The sequence below is a fragment of the Gymnogyps californianus genome, chromosome 29 (genome assembly GCF_018139145.2).
Source record: "Gymnogyps californianus isolate 813 chromosome 29, ASM1813914v2, whole genome shotgun sequence".
NCBI lineage: Eukaryota > Metazoa > Chordata > Aves > Accipitriformes > Cathartidae > Gymnogyps > Gymnogyps californianus.
The window spans coordinates 1,912,778-1,928,466 of NC_059499.1; the positions used below are offsets into that span (position 1 = coordinate 1,912,778).

The 15,689-nt window shown below is 55.4% G+C and overlaps 1 protein-coding gene across 2 annotated transcripts in view; it reads left to right on the forward strand.

The window, feature by feature from the left end:
- Nucleotides 1–2,937: 2,937 nt before the first annotated feature.
- The window catches only part of INTS3 (integrator complex subunit 3), a 32,345-nt gene continuing 19,593 nt past the window's right edge, over nucleotides 2,938–15,689 (forward strand). The window contains exons 1-8 of one of the 2 annotated variants that reach the window (XM_050912108.1): nucleotides 2,938–3,047; nucleotides 3,298–3,382; nucleotides 5,024–5,090; nucleotides 8,692–8,836; nucleotides 9,756–9,885; nucleotides 13,170–13,267; nucleotides 14,027–14,218; nucleotides 15,096–15,183. In XM_050912108.1, coding sequence (XP_050768065.1) covers nucleotides 2,970–3,047; nucleotides 3,298–3,382; nucleotides 5,024–5,090; nucleotides 8,692–8,836; nucleotides 9,756–9,885; nucleotides 13,170–13,267; nucleotides 14,027–14,218; nucleotides 15,096–15,183 — 883 coding nt within the window. In that variant the 5' untranslated portion in view covers nucleotides 2,938–2,969. The remainder of the gene's footprint in view (nucleotides 3,048–3,297; nucleotides 3,383–5,023; nucleotides 5,091–8,691; nucleotides 8,837–9,755; nucleotides 9,886–13,169; nucleotides 13,268–14,026; nucleotides 14,219–15,095; nucleotides 15,184–15,689) is intronic. The other variant, XM_050912107.1, reaches the window with a different exon arrangement.

The window sequence follows — 15,689 nt, forward strand, 5'->3', positions numbered from 1 at the left end:
CATCTCACGCCATCTGCTTGGTCACCTTGAATTTCTTCAGTGGATGTCTGTCCCCGGCATGCGGGTCTGGCTCGTCTCGCACCGTGGCCTCGCTGTCCCCCACCTACGTCTGCTGGAGGGGAGGTGAAGGTACCCCCTCTTCCTCCCAGAGAAGCTGTTTAAAACACATCTCCCTTCCTCTTTGGGAGGGGGCTTGAGCTGCCCCATCCCCTCGCTGATCGATTAAAGAAATGGTGGCACAGCCCTCCCCTCACCGCGACGGAGGATCGGCTGAAGCACGCAGGTCTCCTCCTCCCTCTTTGTTGCCTTGACACTCCAGCCAGGAGAGATTAGCTGTGCTAAACTTGTCCAGCTGTGAGGAGGGACACTTGACCGCCTTCAAATATCAAAGTGACAGCAACTGATCCGTCAGATCTCCCTCCTCCGCCTGGCACCTCTCACTTTAATTAACACTCTGCTCCGGGATCAGAGTGCACGGAGCCCTCCCCGCAGATGAGCGTAGCGCTTCCCTGCCATCTCCTCCGGCGTCTGTCCGCCGTGTGTCTCTTCTGCCCTGGCGCTGGGCGGGAGGGGGGCCTCTCTCCTCCACTCGATGGCTGTTTTCTTTTATTTTTCTTCTCCCCTCATTTAAAGCGAACATTTATCATTTGTTCCTTCCTGTTAATTAAATGGCCTGTGCGAGTGGCGGCTCCAATCTGCCGAGAGCGGGGAGGAGACGATGGATTGTTTGCAACCTTGGCAATAATCAAGAAATTCAGATTCTCTCCCCACCCCCCTAGCTACTGGAGTCCTCAAGATTTTCTCCAAGCACCTTCCTTTGGATTATTGCTACCATCCTTGTGCCGGAGGCTGTTAGGCAGGGGTCCAGTCTGACCCGTCTAAGCAACCAGTCGGTGACACGCCATACTGCCGTGACCCTGATAAAATGGGATTTGTTCTCCTCTGGCCCGTTTTACTTTGGGCCAAGGATCAGCAACATCGTAGGTGCGGTTCGAATTCTGGTTTTCTGCAGTGTTTACTTACGGGATTTGAGGAAGTTTGCAGTAAGCTAGGTGAAGAGCTGCCAAACTTCCCTAGATAATAGGATTATGGTGTCCTTCCTACTGGGACCTAAATACTCAACCAGAAGTAAATCCCTTAGAGTGTCTCTTCTAGCTGTTTGTTCCAGCCCTTCTCCTGAGGATGCTGCCAGAATCAGCCCAGCCGGTCGGGAACTAATCCACGCTGTCAGGACCGTATCACAGGACCTCGTGGTGGCTTTAAATGTAGATGTGGACTCTGCACCTCGCACACATCCAGTGGAAAACCAAAGCCTAGATGTTTCACCCGGAAAAGCATGAACTCTTTGAACACAGAAGAAGCTACTGACCACCAAGAAAAGCTATTGAGATGAAAAATGTTCATCTCCTTGCTGCTCCTAAGGGTATAGAAATGCACCTGCCTGTGAGAGGGAAGTGCCAGGGGCGATGGGTGGTCGTAATCCTGTCATCAAGCACAGGAGGTAGGATCCAGGCAGGGTAGGGACCTGACAACACCGGCGTTTTCCAAACGAAGTAAAAGCTTCGTCTGAGTCCGGGCAGAGCACAGGGGAGCTGGCATCCTGCGTGCTCCCTGGCCGGCTGTGTCCTGGACCAGCTCTAGCCCCTGCGTTTTCCCATCGGGGTGATGTATGTATTTCTTTTTCAAAGCTGATGCAGCGGAGGGAGATGATGTGCATTCCTGGCCAGGTAGTCGTCTGTGTGGAGACTTTGAGTCTGGCTCTGCTTTGTGGGTATTCATTTAGCATTTCAAAAGCAATTAAAGGCCCCAAAGAGTCTACACCTCTTGGATTCTGGTTTTTTGTTTGGGATTTTTTTTTCCTTTTTTTTTTTTTTTTAACACAGTGCTACATGAAAAAGGGAGGGAGAAAGCCTGAGCACAGGGAGTCTAATCAAAGAGATCTTTTGAGGCCTCATTAACTCTCTAAAGGAGGATGCAGAGACCAGACCCCTGCTCTCTGGAATATCATGACATTTACTGGCACAAATTAACATTCATGCAGAACCACTTAGCAAATTACTTCCTAATCACCCTCCACCCCCTGCTGTCCTGACCAGAGAGGAAGGGAGAGCCAGCACCTTTGCTCTCTGGCCAGCGTTTTGTCTGGCTGCTGGTGGCAGATGAGAGTGGAGAAAGTCCTTCCTTTCCCTACGATGGTTCCCTCTTCCCATAGCACAGCCCCACCAAATCTGCTGGTTTGGACCATGGGCAGCATGTCTGGATTTCTAACCTGAAACAAGCCAATGTGGTAGCATGGTTTTGAGCCAGACAGTCTCCAAATTCAGCTCTGTCTGACCTCCAAAGTCTTGTGTGAGCAGGAGCGGGTGGCATGGGATGATCCATCGCCACTCCTGCATCTACATGGAGCTCCCAGGCAGCCGTATTGAACCAGCATCATGTTGTAAGGACCCCAGGTCCTGCAGGCATCTTCAGTGCGGTTCCAGTTGTCGCTGGTGCCAGGGAGATTGGAGCAGCGGGGGGCTTAAGCGATCTGGATGTGACTGTTTATTAACCGATCCTTCCTGAAGGACCATTGTCTGTCTTTGCTCTCTAGTGTTGGTCTCTCCAGAGCTGTGGCAGGGTGCAGGGAAGGCTGGGATGAGGGGACAGGGACACCCGACAGTGTCCATTCTGGAGCGAGAAACGTTTGGCTCCTGGGGCTAAATCCAGTGAATCCAGCTGTCAGTTTATAATGCCCCAGAGAATTAATGGCTGTCCCTGCCTGGCCCTGGGATGCCGATTCAGGTCACCCCATGGGAGTCCGCCTGCCTTGACGTTCTTTCCCTGAGATTCGTTTATTTGCTGTTATCTGGTCAGGTTTGATAAAACCATTGGATGTTTTCCGTTATGGTCCTTCATCTGTAACCATCTCCTGCTGCTCTTCTCTGCTGCAGTGCTACCGGGACTTGGCATTGGTGAGCCGAGACGGCATGAACATCGTTCTCAACAAGATCAACCATATTCTCATGGAGAAGTACTTGAAGCTGCAGGACACGTGTCGGACCCAGGTGAGGAGAAGGTCTTCTCCCCGGAATCGCCCCTTTCACCCCAACCAGGCAGAGGATGAGCAGAGGGTGTTTGAGTGTGGAGGGCTTGAGGGGCAGTCAGCACCGGTGGAGCTCCTTTGCTCCATGTTAAGGACTCGCTTTCGGAAGGGAAAGGCGGCGGCGTTTGCCGGCCAAGGCAGCCACGGCGTTGGGGAGAGGTGTCGCGGGGGAGGCTGTGGCAAAAGCTGCACTCATCTCTCCCTCTGCCCAGCTGGTGTGGTTGCTGCGGGAGCTGGTGAAGAGCGGGGTGCTCGGTGCAGATGGTGTCTGCATGACCTTCATGAAGCAGATTGCAGGTGAGTTGTGCCACGGGAGCGAGGTGACCGCTGCCTGCATCCCCCCTGCTCGTGCCAGCAGGCTGGGCGCCGTCGGTGGCGTACCAGAGCTGATTCGTGGCACGCTGCATTTGGCGTCAGAGCCAGAGCCTGTGCTGCCGTGCAGCCAGGTCCGGACAGGCTTCCCGAGTGTCTCTGTACCCAGCTGACAGGCAGGAGCAGGGCTCGCTGGCAGGCACCGAGCCTGCCCCAACCTGTCTGGTGAGGAAATCTCTCCGGGGAGGATGGAGCAGAGGATAAGCTCTTCAACCGTCTGTTGCTCCCAACAGCCTCTATGAGGGGTGAATCACAGAGAGAGCCAGGAGGCTTCTGGCAAATGCTGGAACAGCCAGGAAGCGTATTGGTTCCTGTTGCTGCCAGCTTTCACCCCGTAGCACTGCGCAACAGCACCAGGATCATCCTTAGTCCCTGCTCTGACCTCTGGGATGGCAAGAGCCATGCGTGCGGCTCCTCTGTAACTCATCAGAGACACAGGAGGCTGCTTCACCCCGCGTAAAGTCAGTAGCTCCTCCAGGGAGCTGGCACTGGCCGTATGGTAGCCTGTAGTGTGTTCCCCCGGCCCTCGGTGTAAGCACCCCACAGCCGTGCACACATACACACGCACACGCCTTTCCGGATTCACAGGAACGGTGCCTCTTCCGTGTTCTCTATTTGGCGCGGGTGCTGGCCGCTGACGTCCACGAAGGAGGAATTAATGTCCCACCGTAAAACCTGACATTGTGTTTTTATTGTATGCGCCTGTGACACGGGGCTGGGCAGCCTGGATTGGAAATTGCCGTGTCTGCTCTTCAGGGGAGGAAGAATGGAGAGGGAGGGGACAGAGTCCTGAGTGCGAGCCAAGCTGCCCTGGCCCTGTTGTCACAGTGTAAACAGAGAACATTTTAAAAACCACTGGTGAAGGCATCCCTTGTTTCCCCTCGGTTGCACCTCCCTGTTCAGGGCCCCTTCTGTTCTGGAAGGACGCTGCTGTCTCACTTCTCACCGCTTTTACGATGCCTTAATTGTTATGATCCCATTGTTTTGGCTTGCCTGCTTTAGGCGTTTTCTGTGCCCCTGCGAGCAGGAGTCCCGCTCTGCTCCCAGCGACGTCAGCCAAAGGCTCCAGCTTCATGCTGAAGGCCCACGCTGCGGGCGTGAGACACCGCTTCGACACCTGGCCTTTATTTGAGAGTTTGGGCATTCTTTGCAGATGCTGTTTCCCCTTTGTAGGCTCAGCAGCTGCAAATGTTTTCTCTTTTCCAGCTACTGAATCTCATCCCTTTTTGGCTTCTCCTTTGCTTTCCAGCAAGCTAATTACTGACTCCATATTATCACAGTTCTTTTGCAAGAATACTGTTGCAGCAAAGACCCCCTTGATCCCCTAACAGAAAGGCATTTGTACCTAGAAATGTGCTATATCTAGGAACAGCCAAGCACGTGTGGCAGGCAGAGCGGGACCAGGCAGGAGTGTGTGCACCAGACAGGGAGCGAACTCCTTAATTAGCTTTGCCGTACTGGGGATGCAGGGATCGAAGTGGTCAGTGGTTCAGTTGAGTCTGGCAACACAACCTCACCCGTTGAGCTGACTGGCTTTTCTCTTCCCTGTTGCTCTTTCGCTTTCAGGTGGGGATGTGACAGCGAAGAATATCTGGCTGGCTGAGAACGTCCTGGAGATACTGACTGAGCAAAGGTACGGCTGGTCAGGAGGCGCTGGCAAAGGCTGGTGCATTTTGAAGAGAGCAGCAGCCAGGCACGAAGCGAGCGGGAGCACTGCTCGTCCGCCTGCTAAGAGGGTGGTTGTCCTGCTCGCTGCAAGAGAGGCAGATTTCGGGGCGGTGTGTTTGCGGTGATGGCCTGCGTGGGAGCATGTTGATGGGGTTTCCTGTGCAAAAGACCTCTGCGTTCCCTTACTGTGTTACCAAGCATATTTTCAAGCCGTGGCATGAATTTCTAGCTCTCGAAGCCCTCTTGCTGCAGGTTGTATGTGGGAGAGCGTCCTGAAGTCCCTCCCTTAGCAAACCTCCTCTGCAGGGTTTGGAAAAGGGGCTGCGCGTCACGTCAGATAACACTGATACCTCTCCCCGAGCCGTGTGCGAGGACATGGCTATTCCCGAACGTGCGGCACCCGGTAGGTGGTCAGCCCACGCTCTGGGCAGTGGGGTGGCATCGCCTCGTGTGGCTGAGGAGCACGCATGGCTCCGGAGCAGCATCCCAGGAATATTTTCTTCCTGAGTTTCCCGAGCTGCGGGGGAGGTGTTCCTTTTGGAGGAGTAGGACAGAGTTAATTGCCCAAAAAGCTTCCTGTGTTTAAACAGCTCCGGCTTCATCAGGGCTGCAACTTTAATTTGCTGTGGACAGGCCATCTGGGAAGTATTGTCCTATGGGCTCAGCATTGTCCTTTGTTGGCAAAGCAGCCGCTAATTGATGATAAGCAGAATTCCTAACTGCAGCTTTTGGCTGGGCAGAGTCATTATTTTTAAATAGCCTATAGCTTTTCACCGAGCGCTGTCTATAATAGCAGTGATTCTCCTAAAATCACTTATTGCTGCGGTTAACAATCAAGTTGTTAAAGCATTTATTTGGTTGCAGCTAACAGTCCTAGTGATTTTTTTTTTTTATTCCGGGAATAGCTGTGCGGGTGTGTGCTGCTGCGAGTGCCATCTAGTGCCCCACCATGCATGGGAAGGAGAGACCCTCTGAGATCTTCTGGGCTTGGCTGACCTTCGATTCTTCACAGTATGGCCTCGGCTGCCTTTGTGCTAAGCTCAGCTCTTCTGTTCCCAACCGTATTTAAGCCCCTACCAGCTCTTAATGTGGTCTTCCCGTGTGCTGGTGCTACTTGCTGCTGCCACCTCGCGCCTTGGAGCATCTCGGGAGCGCTCCTCATCTCGCCAAAGCACGTTGCAGGTCTTGTCTTGCAAACAAGTACCTGCAAACAGCTGGACTGTGGGAGAAACAGCAGCTTCTCAGTGGGGATCCAAAGCCACATCTGGCCGCGGGGCTGCAGGAGAAAGCTCCATGCACTGAATAGCAGCTGAGCTTTGTCACTTGAGGAGAGGAGCTTGTCAGAGGAGCAGATGTGAGAGGAAAAGGCTCGGCCCCTGTTGAAGGTGTTGCTGGAGTGTCAGTGATACGTACTGTAGCAGCACAGAAACTGTCTGAGCACGAGGAGAGCTGAGGATTGGAAGTGAGCCCAAGGGAGAACCTGCAGCTCTTTGCTGGGATTTATGTGCTTTGATTAGGGGAAAGCCAGAGCTTTAATTAAAGCCACGTATGTGAAGATCTGATGCTACATTCAGAGTGTTGAGTGCTTGGTTTAATTAAAAACAGTTACAGCAAAGCTGCTTTTCAAGCACTGCCCACCTCGGAGAGGAGGCAAGTCCGCTACCTCTCGAAAGCCGGGTGTTATTTTGGCTTCTTGCTGCTAATGGCGGCACGAATGCCATGCTTCCTCCGAGTGTTTTCATTTTCTCTGCCTGTCGGATCGATGAATCCTGTGGCTGTGGGTGGCTTTTACCCCCCTTTGACAGCATTTTTATTTTCTGCATGGCCCTCACTGGGAAAAGGGGGAGATGCTGACCTGCCAGCCCCCTGGGAGCCCGGCCTTAATTACTCCCACATCCTCCCTAACATAACCTCCGCTCAGCGCCGTATGCTGCCAGGCCGGCCCGCCCAGCCGACTAATTAACCTGCTCCTAGCATCCAGCTAGATGCGGGGAGAAGAGTCTGGGAAAGCAAACACTTGTCACGTCTTCCCGGGTTCCCCCCCCGATGATTTAGGGCAGCTGACTCATTTGCCGCTGGGCTGGTGTCTCTTCAGGTGGCCGTGGCGTTACAGCTGCTGCACGCAGCGGTGGCACTTCCACGGGACTTCTGATTTACAGCTCACTGAGCCAGGGGATGCTGTGGGTGATCAATCACGCTGGAGGCACCGAGTCGGCCTGGCCCGTTCTTGGCATCCAGCGCAAATAACCAAGCTGACGAGGTTCTTTTTATGGACCGAGAATATTTATTGTTGCGCTTAGATAAGGGAGGTTGAGAACGCGGGCACACCCAGCAGACAGGGCGCTGCCGCACGGAGCAGGCAGGGCGGCGCGGGCAGGAGACAGCGGCGGAGCAGCCGATGGAAACGCTTTGCCGGTGGGCTCTGCCGCTCCTAGGGAGCGGGGCTGAAGCACCTGCCCGCGCTCAGGACGCGAAGCCAGTTGGCTGAGAAATAAATCTGCTTCCAGAAAGCCGGTCCTGGGTACAGAGCCCCTGCGCTGACCAGAGCACCGCTTGCCCCTGTGCTTCCCCGAGGTAGGACAGATTCCTGCCGTGCCCGCGATGGGGCTGTGATGTCTCTCCCACCACAGACCCTCTCTACGCAGCTACATCTGCCCTCTCACAAATCTCCCTAGTATTTGATCTCAATCACATCTGTTTTTCCCCAGTTTTTGCCATTCGGCGCTTCCAGCTTCCCGACAGTCGTGACTGCTCTTTTCCTTCTGCGCCACGCGCCGTTCCCTGGTCAAGGCAGGGCAGGGGCAGCTCTTCTTCTGCCCTCAGTGCTGCGGGAGCTGCTTCCCAGCCCAGCGCAGGGCTCGAGAGCTGCCGCATCGCATTAACAGGCCCTGTGTGACCTGCTGCTCGGGATGCTGCTGATTTTGCTGGATTAATCCACTTGGCAGACGGGCGGCAGGGGAGCGTGAAAACACCTCTTGCACGGGTGTGCGTGAGAGCGTTTGGGGCCCGATCGTACGGGAAGGTCCTTTGTAGCTTGTCCTGGTGCATTGTCTCTTGCTCGGTGCTGTTCTGGCTATGGAGACCAGTAAAGAGGCTCCTGTGGTGGTTGGTGTTAGCATCAAGGTCAAGTCTGTTCGTGGGGCAGCTGCTCCCTGCACTCGCTCCTGAGCACTTTATTGCTTGTAGTTGCAAATACCTTAGGTTGTTGTGGCAGCGAACATCTCTGTGGCCCTGGAAATCCACCCAGGGCTTTGCATGAACACGTCTGCCACCCTGCCAGAGAGCTTGGGGTGCGAGCACCCAGCCGATAGACTGTGATGGGACTGTCCTGGGGGAGGAAGAGTTGGACCAAAGCATAGCAAGCACCCAGTACGGAGCAGGGAATGGTCCATGGATAAACGTTCTCTGGGCTGGCACAACAGGCTGGAGTCCCTGCCCTTGCTGTTTCCTTTGTGCCTCAGTTTCCTCTGTCCTGAGTCTCCATGTTTATATCACTTCTGGCTGTGGTTCCCTCACAGAGGCAGCTGAAGGTGGGTTTGGTTTTTTTTTTTCCCCTTCCTTTGCAGAGAGTGGGTACTGAAAAGCAGCCTCTTGATAGCCATGGCGGTGTACACGTACCTACGGCTCATCGTGGACCATCACGGCACGTCCCAGCTCCAGGTGCTTCGTCAAAAGGAGGTGGATTTCTGCATCTCCCTCCTCCGTGAACGGGTGAGCAAATCGGGGGACTGAGGGGATGACTGGGAAGAGAGACCTGCCTCTCTGGGGACTCCGTGTCTGCGCGTGGTGGCCTTGCCCGTGTTCCTCGTGCAGCTGGAAGCCTGAGGCATGCTGCTTCCTCGGAGTCACCTCCCGGCTTGCACTGTACAGGCAGTGGTGTGTGGTTGTGAACCGATTTACGCCAGCTATCCCGTCAGACTCCCCGCTGTAGAGGGGGAGAGCAGTTGTTTTGGTGGGGCTGCCTCATCTCAGTCTCTCTTATTCAGGCCACAAGGGTTGAAACCATTCTCTTTCTGCTGCTGTGGCACCTTAGTGCTTGTGGCTTACCGTAGCTGCAAGAACATCAGTTCCTCCCTTAGGGAGGCAGCCAGTGTCCTCGCAGGCTGACAGAGAACACGGTAGCCAGCTCCAGGCCACTTTTTGGTCCGTATCATGCAGGAGAAGCCAGCAAAGCTAGGTGTAGGCAGAACTCCTTGCATTCGGCATCCTAACCCTGCAGGCCCTGATGGCTCTGCAGCTCCCTGCCCGCTCTCCCCTTCCCCCTTGCTGGGTGGGAAAGACCAAGTGTCAAGTCTTAGCTTCAGAGACTGGCTGCAGTCCTGGAGAGAAAATGTCAGATTTATGGGCTGATTGTTTGCTTTACAAGAGAGAGAACATTTTAAAATAGCTGCTGACCTTCCCGCCTGTCACCCTGCCTCTCAGAACCTGCTAGCTTCAAAAGAGGGGCAGGCTGCCAGGGGCAGGAGTGTAGATATTGTGCAAAGAGTGAATCATCTGGAGCCGGCGGGAAGGTTGAAGGACTGACTGTTCCTCCCTTCCCCTCCTCCTGCCCCCCAGTGCCTTCTCCCTTCCCCCCTGCTCAGGAGCAGGTAAACAGTAATTGAGATTTTTTTTCCTCTCCTTTCCCCAGTTCATGGACTGCTTCATGATCGGTCGGGACCTTGTGCGGCTGCTGCAAAACGTTGCAAGGATACCCGAGTTCGAGCAGCTCTGGAAGGACATCATCCACAACCCGCAGGTCCTCAGTGCGCAGTTCACAGGTAGGCAGGGCCAGGGCCGAAGGGGCAGCCAGCTCTGTCCTGCCCTGCCCGCACACAAGGGAGAGCCTCTGCCGGAGCCCCGCTAGCCACAGGCAAGCCCCCTCCTGCCTTCACATGCCCTTGTGGCAAGGCTGCCATGACTGTCAGCCCGTTCCAAGGAGAGTTGGAGCAAAAATCCTCCACAGGAGCTGTTTTTCACTCTGCACACCCCGTCTGGCCCAGATGTCAGGACCGTGCTAGAGCCGACAGGCTCTATTACAGCCCTACTGAAGCAAAACACATTGGGTGCGTGGGTTCCTTCCAGATGATCTCTTAGAGGAGAGCATGCAAAGAGAGCTATAATTACACCGTGTGATCCCACCTCCATCAGCGTCCAGGCCCACGTGGCTGCTTCCAGAGCCCCTCTCGTCACTAACTAGAAGAAGATGCCTCCAAAAGCAGCTTTCTGCTGGCTGCAGGGAGCTTAGGAATAGGGGCAGGGCCTGGACCAGTCTCCCATGGTCAGCTCTGGCGCTTGGCAGCTTTTGCCATTTTTTTTAAATGCTGCAGAGGCCTTGTAGGCGTCTGGGCTTTAAACCATCCTGAAAAACAGATAACTTCAGGCAGCTGTAATGGTAGATCATGAGAATGCGGCTGGGCCACGACGAGGGTCGTTAAATTGTATTGCTTGTTCTGGACTCAACACTGCCGTAATTGTTGTTGTTGCTTTTTTTAACTAACTGATTTATAAGCTGAGATGAAGCTGGAGCCCAAAGATATGAAGTGTCTGAGTCCTTCAGGCTCTCCAGAAAAGAGCCTGATGAAGCTCCATAGCTCTAAAGCAAGAAGTCCAGAAGAAGCAGCAACTGACACTTTATCTAAACGGCATTTTATTTCTCCCAGTAGCTTTGCACGCTTGGTGTGCCGAACACTCAGCCGTGGAGCTCTCTGCACAGTCTGGGTTAAAATAGGCACGATGGAGAGAGTGTTATATTTATAATTTTTATTGGTATAAATTATTCACTTCTCTAGGGGCTGTCACATCATTATCTGTCTGCAGCAATTCTAGTGAGTCTTTGGAAATGGGGCTTTAAAGTGTTCTCCCCCCCGCTCCCAGTGCCTGCTCTCCTCTCGGGGGCCGTGTTAATGTCACTTTAAAGATCTCAGATTATGCTCAGGGAAACTCGCAGCACATCATTTGATTAAATGCTCCTTAAGCTCTGTGATCTGTGGCTTCTTCTCCATCTCCAGAACCTGTCTCCTGTCATTGCTGGTCTCTGCTGAGACTTGCCAGCCGAAGGGCTGCAGGGACCCAGTTCCCCTCTCTGGGTTATCGGAGTTAGCCTGTGGGGCTTGCGGAGGCGGAGGAGTCTTAGCCCTACACCTAAGGAAGGCTCACGTTTCACATTTCCAGGGCTCAGCCCTGCCTCTTCCTGCAGCTGTACGGTCGCTAGAAGCATTTCTTAGCTCTTCCCAGCTGAGTGCTGAGCTTTTGTGTCCGTGCTTGGAGCGTCCTGGGGCACCTAACGAACGTCCCTCTGGCTTCGCTTGCTTCCCGCACTGGTAGGGGCAGCTGGTCAGGGTTGTTTCCTGGTTTGCTGCCAGTTTTAGCCAAACGACCCAGCAAAACGATACCTAAATTGGGACTAACATCAGTGCTCCTGACTCATTGTCTTCTAACAACTAGCAAACTCCCCTTGGTTTTTGCCCCTTCTCCTTTGGTTCCCTTTTTCTTCTGCTTGACACCACAACCAGTGGCCCGCGGCGTTACCCGATGGCTCGTAGAGGTGAGACGACACCTGGGTAAGCGCACGCACACACGAGCGTGTTTCTCCTTGCCGTTTCAGCTGCAAAGCGCTGGAGCAGGCAGAGTTCACGCACGTCCCGGGGGGGACACCCAGCGCAGGCAGCTGGGCAGCCCTCGGGGCGGCAGGGAGAGAGGTGGGCTGCGTCTGGCAGCGCACCAGGAGCCCGGTCTGGGTTTGTCACTCCTCCCTGTCCCACAGAAGACCCTGCAGTTGGCTCTGGGGGCCGGATGGGAGGACTCCGAGCAGAAGCTGATCTGTCCAGGCGTGCCCTCATTCATACTTGCTCGTGTGGAGCCTGGAAGGTCCCCTCCCCAAAATAATTTCCCCTGCAGTTGGTCATAAGACTACTTCTTTGCCCTCTTGCCTGCTGTCGAGAGCCTGTAATAATTGCTCTGCAGGGTAGCTGTTATCTCTAGCAGCTGCCGGTCCATGCACTCTCGGGTTTGTATCGCTCTGTAACCTCCGATCCGAGTCAGTCTTGCTGAGCTCCACGCTCCTGCGACCAGGGCCAGAGCTCGGCAGCACCCAGCATGGGAGAAAACGGGAGCAGGGGGTGGCTCCGGGCGCAGGACCCATCCCTCCCTCTGAGCAGCTGGGAGCTCTTAACAAGCAAGGTGCTTTTGTGGCTCTCTTCCCCTGATGCGCAGCTCGCTCCACCCTTTCTCTGAGCTCCTCAGGAGCTGGCATCTGTTCTTTCGGCTTTGAAGCCTCCCTCCTCCAGCCGTCCCCCAGGTGTGACGCTCCGGCTGCACGGCAGAAGGACGACTTCCAAACGGCGAGAGAACGAAGCGCACCTCGTGTGCGCGGTGTCCCTGGCGCCTGCCTGTCTGCGTCAGAGCTGGCTGCCCTGTAAATGCTTCAGGTCTTGTCAAGCAGCAGCAAAGCCTCTCCGCTCAGGTCATAAATTCCAGCTCCTTGCAGCTGTCTGGGAACGAGAGCGGCTTTTGCAGCCTCCCCTTCTCCTTCCCATCCTCCGTTCTCTCGTGCACGCATGAGTTTTCTGTTACGTCTGATCTTTGTTGTTGCATCTGGGTACCTTCACGCCAGGGGAGGAACTGGACTTACGTGCTGGCACAGCCCAGGATGGGTGCTCTCTATGCCAACCCTGCTTTTTGGTGCCCAGGCCGAGGGGTGGGAGATGGGGAACGTGCTCTGTTGGTTACGGCTTGGGTCTTGGCATCTGAACTTTCTCATTTCTCCTCCAGATCTTGTCCCTGCCCTGCTGTGCATCCTCTCTCCCTTTCTCCAGGCTCTCCTTCCTGGCGTCCTCATTAGTGATCTCTGACAAAAGCTTGCTCCAGACAGGAGACGTTTTAGGTGACCTTTTCCAGCCAAAATCTTGATCCTTTTCCACTGCCTGTAGCCTTGGGGAAACAGAGCTTAATGCTCTGAACTCAGCTCGCTATGGATTTTGGCAGATCCCTGCCCGGATCCCGTTCGTGCCGTGCTGTCCATGGGACCGTGCGAGCACAGACCGACCTCTCTGCCTCTCCCCAGGTGTCCTGCAGCTCCTCCAGTCGAGGACTTCTCGCAAATTCCTGGCATGTCGCCTCACTCCCGACATGGAAACCAAGCTGCTCTTCATGACCTCACGGGTAATTCCCTCGTGCTCGCCGGGGGTCCTGTGCCAGCGCGGGGGAGGAGGCCACTCGTCCCTGCCCGGCCCGTGGTGCACCAGTCCCGTTCCCACGCTGGCACTGGGCACGGGGAGGGAGGGCAGAGCACCGGTCTGGGCAAAGGGCAGAGCTTTACTGGTGCGAGTATTTGTTGCTTCTGGCATCTAACAGCGACAGGAGGAGGAGAGGCTCCCCAGCGGGAGCTGATGTAGATGGGCCTGAGACATCCCTGGTATTCATTAAAAGGCACAAAACAGCTTTGCAGGGGAACATTGCTCCTGGCTGGCCGCTTTCCAAGGCAAGCGCTTTCTCTGAATGGCCGCGATGCGGTGGGTTATCGGAGCTCCGACAACAGCAGCCGTATTCAAGAGAGGCCAGGAGCTGCGCAGCGACGGCACCGGGGTTAACTGTTATCTGTATTCACACACCCAGGCAGAGCTCGCTTCCCCCTCGCTCTGCCTCCGGCTCGCTGGCTGCTCGCAGGGGCTGTGCTGTGCCGCACACGCGGGGCGTGTGGTCCCGTCCGCTCAGCTGGAGACGGGCCCTGCGTGAGAACGCTGCACAATGGCCTTTTTGCTTCCTCGGTCTCTCTGAAGACGCTGCCAGCACGGGGCTGACGGGGAGCAGGGCGTGAAGCAGAGTTTGCTGAAAGAGGCAGCTTAGAGGATGGCAGACCGTGGTTCTAGCAGCCTTTCCCCGAGCCTTGAGCAAAACCTGCGTCTTTCCCTTTCCCTTCAGGTCCGGTTTGGCCAGCAGAAACGGTACCAGGACTGGTTTCAGCGGCAGTACCTGTCCACCCCGGACAGTCAGTCCCTGCGCTGCGACCTCATACGCTACATCTGTGGCGTGGTCCACCCTTCCAACGAGGTGCTCAGCTCCGACATCCTCCCGCGCTGGGCCATCATTGGGTGGCTGCTCACCACCTGCACGGTGAGTTGCGAGGGCCAGACCCGAAAGCGAGTCACGTAATCGCCTGGGAGCTCTTCCCTTGCAGGGAAGGGGGTAACCTGCTGATGCTGGAAGCTGCCGGGGAGGTTGGGATTAGGTATTTGCTGGCTGGGCTGAAGGAGAGTTGCAGAGCAGCGGTTAGGACGTTGGCCTTTGTTCTGTGGTCTGGATTTTAGTCCTGGCTCTGCTGCACGTCGGATCCTTTGGGATCTGCTTTCCCTGCATAAACCTCACCTTCTCGCTTTCAGCTTGTCAAGCCCTTTGTTTCTGATTTCTGTTTATGACCCGTCTGCGAGGCGTGGGGCCTCTCCTGTCCCAGCAAGGTGCGAGAGCGCCTGCAACGAGATGCCTCCTTACAGCCTCGTTGGCTTCCACTCTCTCCGCCGGGCCTGTCGTCCCTTGTCCCACGCAGGACTGCGATCCGCAGCACTTGTCAAACAGAGCAGAAGCTGCCAAGGAAACGGCTGTTGCTGTGCCCATGAACACGTAACAGATAACGCCAAGTGACGTGCGGGGCCCAATTATAGGCGATTCAGGGTTGTAGCCAGGCTGCTCTTCGCAGAGCACGTGGCTTGTATCTCCCAGTCTTGGGGCTACCTTGGCCTCTGCCGCTCTCTGTGCTGCCCTGGCTGGAGCTGCTTTCAAAGCAGGCAGGTTTGCTCAAGGATTTCCCACCTTCTCTGTAAAAACAGCAGCAGTGGGTGCCCGGGGAGGGTTTCGCCAGCTCTGCCCTGTCCTGCTGGTGGGAAGAGCATCACCACCCCCCGGCTTGCAGCAGCAGGGCCCGGCGCGTCGGGCGTGCAGAGGGATCGGGTGCTCAGCACTGTATTCATCAGACAATTTGTTTTTTCTTCTCTAGTCCAACGTTGCTGCTTCAAATGCCAAACTGGCCCTGTTCTATGACTGGCTCTTCTTCAATCCCGAGAAGGATAGCATCATGAATATAGGTACGCCGCAGGGAGGGTTTCTCTGAATGGGCAAGGGTCAAAGAAGGGGTTAATGCCTTCCAGAGCCGGTAGAAGTAGGGGGATCTGGTGGGGAAAGCCCAACAGATTGTCTCCAAAGGGCATCAGTTCCCTCCCCTGCCCTGAACTCCTCGGATTTGCTGGCTTGCAGGAGAGTTGCTTTGATGGAGCCACTTTTAATTGTGGCTTTCATATCTGTGGTAGCAGCAAGCGTCTTCCTTGAGGTCAGCGGCTGGGCCCAGAGCGTTCCCTCCCTGTGGGCAGGCAGGCTGCCGGACTGCAGGGCCGTCCCAGGGCTCGGGGCACGTGAGCGAGGACTGATGCGGCCGGGGGCATTGCTGGGAGCTCCTGCCTGCAGGGAAGTTGGTTCTGGCCATTGTTTGAAGCCTAAGTTGTTATTTAGGAGCTGGATGAGGGCAAGGGTGCGTACAAGCCAAAAGAAGGGGGCTCCCTCTGCGCGCCAGGGGCAGAAGGCTGGGTCTGCAGGA